This window comes from Gossypium hirsutum, chromosome D05 (assembly GCF_007990345.1).
Source record: "Gossypium hirsutum isolate 1008001.06 chromosome D05, Gossypium_hirsutum_v2.1, whole genome shotgun sequence".
NCBI classification, from domain to species: domain Eukaryota; kingdom Viridiplantae; phylum Streptophyta; class Magnoliopsida; order Malvales; family Malvaceae; genus Gossypium; species Gossypium hirsutum.
In genome coordinates, this window is record NC_053441.1 from 36,325,393 (window position 1) to 36,332,938 (window position 7,546).

At 31.7% G+C, this 7,546-nt stretch overlaps 1 protein-coding gene across 4 annotated transcripts; it reads right to left on the bottom strand.

Annotated features, from left to right (window-relative positions):
• Positions 1-1,740: 1,740 nt before the first annotated feature.
• LOC107959663 (binding partner of ACD11 1) lies at positions 1,741-6,605 on the bottom strand. 4 transcript variants are annotated; one of them, XM_016895772.2, is made up of 7 exons: positions 6,387-6,603; positions 6,121-6,239; positions 4,951-5,034; positions 4,295-4,398; positions 3,985-4,060; positions 3,478-3,561; positions 1,741-2,452 (listed from the first exon to the last, which is right to left on the bottom strand). In XM_016895772.2, the coding sequence occupies exons 2-7, from the start codon at positions 6,121-6,123 to the stop codon at positions 1,877-1,879; spliced, it is 927 nt and encodes a 308-aa protein (XP_016751261.1). In that variant the 5' UTR covers positions 6,124-6,239; positions 6,387-6,603; the 3' UTR covers positions 1,741-1,876. The 4 variants fall into 4 exon arrangements, with proteins under 4 accessions (XP_016751261.1, XP_016751260.1, XP_040948864.1 ...); XM_016895771.2 differs by lacking the exon at positions 6,121-6,239 and having other exon boundaries at positions 6,387-6,605; XM_041092930.1 differs by lacking the exons at positions 6,121-6,239; positions 6,387-6,603 and adding an exon at positions 5,972-6,016.
• Positions 6,606-7,546: the final 941 nt, after the last annotated feature.

Consider the following 7,546-nt stretch of genomic DNA (forward strand, 5'->3'; position numbering starts at 1 on the left):
AAATTAATAAATTACATTTTTTCGTAACACTTTTTTACCATACTTTTTAAAAGCATTTTAAAACTTTTAAAAATCACTTTTCCATTGCAATCGAAATGAATAACTAGCCTATAAAAATTTTCAACCCATAATTATCAACACAAAAAGAATCATGCTTGCAAGATAAGAAAAAAAAAAGAATTGTGTAGTTTTCCACATCCACCAATCTAATATTACTTCATCAAACCTATAAAAAAATAGTTAATTAGATTACAATGATCACCATAAACAGTGCACAATATTTCTTAAAAGAAAGTAAAAATAAATAAAATAATAAGGCAATGATAAAAAAAAAACAACAAAAAGAAAAGAAGTAAAGTGGTCATAAAAAAAACAAATGAGACTATATATACCCAAAAAAAATATAACTCCTATAAAAAAAATTAACTTCCAAAGAATTAAAATATAATAAAAAATTGACTACAACAATAATTTAATAATAATAAAAATAATATTAAAACATAATTAACTCAAAATTGTAACTTCCAAAAGAATTAAAATACTGTAAAAGACAATTAATAGATAATAAAATATTATTTTAATTATTAAATATTGGAGAAAGGTAATAAAATAGTAAAAAAATTGCTTTAAGTTATTCAATGTAAAAAGGGTGTGAAAAATATATGATTATATAAATATATATTTAAACATTAGAAGTATCCAATTTCCTTAGCCAAAAATATATATCTTTTAAAGTTGTAATATTGAATATATTATATATAGATTGTAAATTAAATATAAACTTTAAAACTATAACTTACCCCTAATCTAACATACTTATTTTGCCCTTTTAATTTATTTGCCATGCAAGTTTTATCACTATTTACGTAGGAAGGAATCGAGAAAATGAAATGACAAAAATAATATTTAGGTAGGAGTTGGAATTACAGATATATAATAAAAATAATAATATTTAAAATTATAAATAAATTAATTAACTTTGTTTGCAACAATTTATTAAGTTTTAATGCTTAAATTATAAACAGGTGGTGATATAGTATACACTATACACACATTATCTTTTGTGTATAGTTAAACAAGTATTATACCATTTTCAAATTTTCTTCATCTTTTTTAAAAAACTTAATTTTCAATTTGAATCTTGTATGATGAGTAAGATATTAGTTTGGTATTTTTTAAGGACTTAATACTCAATTTGAATCTTCTACAGTAAGTAAGACAATAATTTGATATTTTCAATTTTTTTGCTCAGTTTAATACTTGTACTTTTGTCTGTCCATCATGTTGTACTTCCCATTTTTCTATTAAAAAAAAGTTAGTATCCAATAACAATCTGCCACATAATTATGATGCCAAAATCACATCATCAATGCCAAGTCACAATAAAAGAAAAAATATAAAATATAAAATGAAAAAAGTAAAAAAATAAAAAAAATTATAAATAATTGAAAATTAAAATTTATTATATGAAATTACAAAAATAATTAAATTATAAATATAAGAAAAGTTCCTAATTTTTTTAATTATTAAGTTCTAATTTTTTTTTAAATTACCTAAAATGCCAAAAGATATTCTAAAAATTATATATATGACAATTTAAATTTAATGTAATCATTTATATAGTATTGAAAAATATTTCAATTCAAAAGCATCTTAGAATTTGAGCTCAGTTCGGCCACATACCCACCAACAAGCAAATGATCGTAAGGCATAAGAAGAATATAAAAAGCAAAAAAATAGTGCTTCAGAACATATAATAATATATATCAGAAATTCCTTTGAATTACAATCCCATGTAACAGTGTATTGTACAACAATGAAAGAATCAGGGCATTGAAGGAAAATCAAAGTTCAAAAGCAATCATTTCATATCATTCTAAGCTTGCTTATCGGTTGTTGAATCAACTAGACCTACTGAAGGTTCTGCCTTGGGAGATTCATCAAGATGGAGCTCTGCAAATTCTTCGATGATCCTTGCTCTCTCCTTGTAGACAGAACCCTTTTTTTCTTCCTCTGCTTTTCCAACTTTCTCCTTTGTCAACATACCTACGTCCTCAGCTGCCCTCGCAACTGCAGTGAATGCGTTTGAAAGCCATGAAGCTCCTGTAGATACGTAGCTGTTGCTCATGATCGCAGTTCCCGCAATGCTTGCCTTCTGCTCGGCAACAGATAAGGCAAACCTTGTTTTCTCAGAGACTTGGAATCGGTCGTCCATCTCTCTCATCTTTTCGTTAACCACGGCTGTTCCAATGCTTAGCTTTTCGCTCAGACCGATTTTCTGATCAAATGAAGTTACCGCAGCAGAGGCATTCGATGTCAAGTGATGCTGTTCATCGAATGCTTTTGCCTTGTTGATGGCATCCTTTCCCAAGATGAAGCCCTTGGCAAGCATGGTGCTCACCATATCTTCAGCCTTTTGCACAGTAGAATCTGCAACAACCGGCTTTTTCTCCTTCAAATAGCAGATTGCCCAACAATGAAGAAAACATAAGACAGTGTATGTGTGATAATTCACTTCTTTCCATTGTATTCTTATGAAACATATGAACAAACAATGCTGCTCCGACTTTTCATTTTTCTAGTTCTCGTATCTAACACCCATGTCAGTTGCATAACCGAACATGGGTTTGGAGATATAACTCTTTGAGGACTCTCCATGGAAAAACCTTAAAAAAACTGAACATACTCCTCTAGAGCATACACTCGTATCTGGCACTCACCCTGAGTCCAAGTAACATAGAGAACAAACATACCTTTTCCTATTACAGACCAAGAGAAAAAGGCAAATAGATAATATACAGTTATATACACACACTAGAAGACTCCCAAAACATTAGAAGATCTCCAGCTGTTGAGCCTTGATGCTAATTCAGTTGCTGTGTTCTTATAATGGATTGAAAACAGGCTACCAGCAATAAATGTGACTGAGTTCTAAGTTAGCTAAAGCATCCTAGCATTTCAATTTACTTGTCCTCCATCAAATGTCTTCACAAATGACACATTCAAGGATCTGAAGGACATTACGATCAATCATGATAAAAGCTTGAGTAGTCGTGAATTTGCTATAATTATACAAGTATGAAGCTACGATATGCATGCAAAACACACACAATCTGGCATTTCCTACCAATGCTGAAAGTATGATCAGAGAACTACAAACATAAGCTGACAACTAGCCATAGAAATACTACTAAATCTAAAAGTATCATTTTTTGTTACTTGGACTCATAAATGTATGATACAAGTATGTGTCTAATAAGGTATATTCAATATTTTCTGAGTATTTCCATGTAGTTGGAGGGTTCTTATATGGTCATATCCCCAGAACCATGTCTAAATATATGTCACACATGTACTTTCAAGCAAAAATGAAAGAGTCAGAGCGACATAGATATTATTACTTCACTATATTATATCACAGTGATCATCCTTATGATGACAAAAGCTGTAGGATATGGTTTAAAGGAGGACTTTTACCGTGTTTGACAGGAGAGCTTCAGGGGGTAGTTGGTAATCCTCAACAGGTGTGATATTGACAGAAAGATCAACTATTTTGGCTCCCTGAATCAAGCAATAAGTTCGAAACTTCATTCACAATGAGTATTTGAATTAAATAAGTTGCCAGAAAGCATGTAAGCCAGCATAACTGAAGCTCAATAATTAGATGTTATTGTTAGGCTTTGATAGTCAAAAGCAGCTACACTAAACTTTAAGATATGATACAAATGCAATGCAGATGAATGATGACAGACCTGGAAAGTTTTCATCTAGCTTTACACAGGCATAACATGTAAAACATAATTAGTTCCGAAGATTTCAATGTTCAAGTTGCCTGTCGGTTTTGCATTAAGAGACAATAAAGCTGATATCTTAGGGTACCTTGATGCCTTTGGTAACAATTTTTGTCCAGTGATACTATCAACAAATGTAATTCTTTTCCAAGGAAATATAAGCATAAAAAATAACTTAATCTCACTAACATACAGTCAATAGTATTGCTGTATCTGCTCCTTGTGTATCCTTGAAGGTAACATAAGCAACTTGAGCATTTTCAGTCTCCCTGCAAAATTTACAACAATCTCAAGTATGGCTTTTCAAAACAAATCCATTGAACTCAAGCAGAGAGCTATATTACTAGGACTAGAGTATGAGAGCCGAACATGGTATCTATCCGGCACAGGCACCCGTTCAAAATTATCAAGATTTCCATGTATTTCAAGGGCTAGTAGAAGATCATATCCAAATACTTCAGGAAAATCGAAAAGACGAACCAACATAAGTAGAGAGTACCCACCTTCGCATTTCAACATATTGAATATCACCAGAGAAAGAAAAGAATTCTTTGATATCCCTCTCAGAAGCAGCTAGAGAAATATTACTGACCTTAACTGTTCTTATCTGTACACAAAAAATGAGAAGATAAATATATGTTTTTGTGGAGTTCGAAAAACTCCACAAGCAGGCTTTTATCTTTGCCAAGTGTCCATCTAATCACATACATTAAATTCAACATTTCGATTCCTTATTTTCAGTTAAATGAACATGTAGCAAAATTACAAACCTATTTATGGTACCTTCAGATTCTAATGCCAATGGATATCATAATAATCATACTCAGCAAACATTTCAAGATAACAATTATACGATTCCATGAAATACAGCAACATGGAACAACTTTATGCAAAAACACCTATAGAGACCAAATGAGACAAAATAAGTAAACGGATACAACAATTAGTTCCAGTCAAACTTGAGACTTAAGAAAAGGTTCTTTAGCTCTGCTCTTGTCAAGCACAAAATCTTATATGAGATGCAAAAATGCAAAAGCTTATTTCACAGCTATTTCAGTAATACTTTATCAACTAGATGCAAAAGTAACTGATAATCAACAAAATTCTATTGTTAACAGTATCAACCGAAACTAATTCTATAAGTATTTTTTTTCCTCACATTTGACGCATTGATAGTCCAATTTGCTGTAGCACTTGTCTCCGTTACTGCTCCAAGAGTAAGATTAGTTTGGTCCAGTGGAATCTGCATATGCAATGATCAACAAGGAGTAAAAAATAAAACAGAGGAGCTCTAATCGGCAAGAAAAGCAACCGCAATTGTTGGCCCAACTGGATGAATGAAGGACATTGATATACTAAATGAACAAGACGAATGTAAATAAAGACGGTATTCATGGCTACAGTGCAACAAAAATAAACCCAAAACCCCAATTTACTTTACTATGGGGTCTAAAGCATGAAGAGGTTTTACTTGATGGTGTAAATTAGATGATCTGTGGACATTTGTTGTTCTTCATAATATTTTAGGACTAATAGGTTTTATGTTGCATCAATTTAATCTTGTGTGATCTGTTCAATTGTGACCTTATAATGTGACCGCATTATCTGGTACCACACGATTAATAGAAAGTAAAAGCCTAAAACAGATAATATTTCGATCTTTCATTCTACCAAAGAAGATGCTCACTGGTACATCAACAGAAACAAAGTTGCTTTGTCAGCAGTATGCTGTTACTTTTTCCTTTTCTATAATGAAATTGAAGGTGATATGCTTACATGTTAAAATGCTTGGAATCATAACATCAGTTATAATCAAATCATATACCTAAGCCTTGAAAGGGAAACTATACACATAATTTTCTCCGGACAATTGATGCTTCCAAAAGTAGGACCTTTTTATCTTATTTTGAAGATCATATATCACTCTCACCAATAATTTTTTCTGAGCCTACCAATTAACACCAAAGCTTGTATAAATACTAATTCAAAGACTATTAAAAGAACCATAAAACAAGATGCATAAACTATAAGGATAATTATTCTATACACTGCTAGTGGAACAAAAAACTCCACAAGCGGATTTAGGATGTTACCATGTGTCATTATAAAAATAAAAGAAAAACAAAAACGGACACAACATCATCCCAAACCCAGAAATAATAATAACTTGACCGTCAAACCATAAAACTTGAAGGGCACTTTTCAATCATTTCGGTGCAAACATCAAAGTTAGAGCTTTCACAGGTCAATTCATAGAATATATATCAGTTCCTATGCTCCAATATTTACTTCCAAGAAAGCTAATTAAAGTATCCCAACTGAATCTTACCATTGAACTTGTTTTCAGGACCCCAAGAACTACAATGAGGTCAACTCTAGAAACCCAAAGAGATATTTGGGCCAAGTACAGATCAACTCAAGAGTCCAGCTTTTATGATCTCATTTCTCCTACATTTTTCCAGCAACCAAACGGAGCAATACATACATTTATCTTCATTAGACTTTTTTTTTTCCCCGAAAAAGGAATCTTGGATCTAACCGAGCAAAGGGTCCCATTCATCACACAAAAAAAAAAAAGAAAAGAAATAAACTCACCGACATTTGAAGATTGTACAAAGAATTCCCAATACGAAGATTACAAGAATACTGGATTGATTGGATTTGATAGGAAGATGAAGAAGGGTCTAAATGGTGGCAATGGCGTCTTTACCCCGCGTCAAATGCGCGGGCTAATTTCTTCGAAGCATGTCGAGTCTGGCCCCCCCTTTTTTTTTCCAGCTATAACAAAACCTGGACAATCTCTCTCCTTTTTTTTTTCTTCTTAAATTTTTATTATTATTTTGTAAAAACCAAATATAAATAGTAGAGTTAATAATTGAAAAAAAAATAATGGGTGTTTGAGGGGTTTTTTTTTATTACTTTGTATAATATGATATTATTTAGGGTAAATTGTATTGATAGTCATTCACCTTCAATTTTTTTAGGCTACTCAATTATGAAAAGTTACAAAAAAAAGATAAAATTAAATAGTTGAACGACCATTTTATAACATTTCATAATTGGATGACCAAAAAAGAAAAAATATAGTTAGGTGATTATTAATATAGTTCACCCTATTATTCACTATATATTTATGGTAAATTATTTTTTAAAATAAGTTTTTTGGGGAAGGTTATCTAGACACCTATGTGCATCGAGTTTGGTGTATATGTCAAATCATTATAGTAATCCATGTCATGCATGTTAAGAGGCAATACTTTATTAGAGTATTTTCAACATCCATGGAAGTCAAGTTAAAGGTTGGGAGGTTTAACCAAATATTTATTTGGTTGTTAGCCCAACCAACCCAATTAAATGTATTGGAGGGTAAAATACACTAATAGTCACTCAACTTTGGTTCCAATAACAAAACAGTTACTCAACTTTCAACCCAGTCACTGAAATTTAGAAAAAATAACAAACCAGTCCCAGTAACCACTTTCTGTTAAAGACGTAACAAAGACGATGTGACACATTAACTAGCCATGTTGGATGTTAACTAGCCACAGTGAAAACCCAATTTAAGAACTCTAGTTGCTGGAAAAAGAAGAAGCAGAAGAGAAGAAATGGAGATACCCACTATTGATTTGAGTTTTCTCTTTCATTTTCTTTGTTGATTTTCTCAGCATCCAAATAATGGAGAGTTTAGCCCTCCACTGTTCCTTTATCGTCGTCACTGCCACCACCACTCCTTTCTCACTTAATCCTGGCATTTC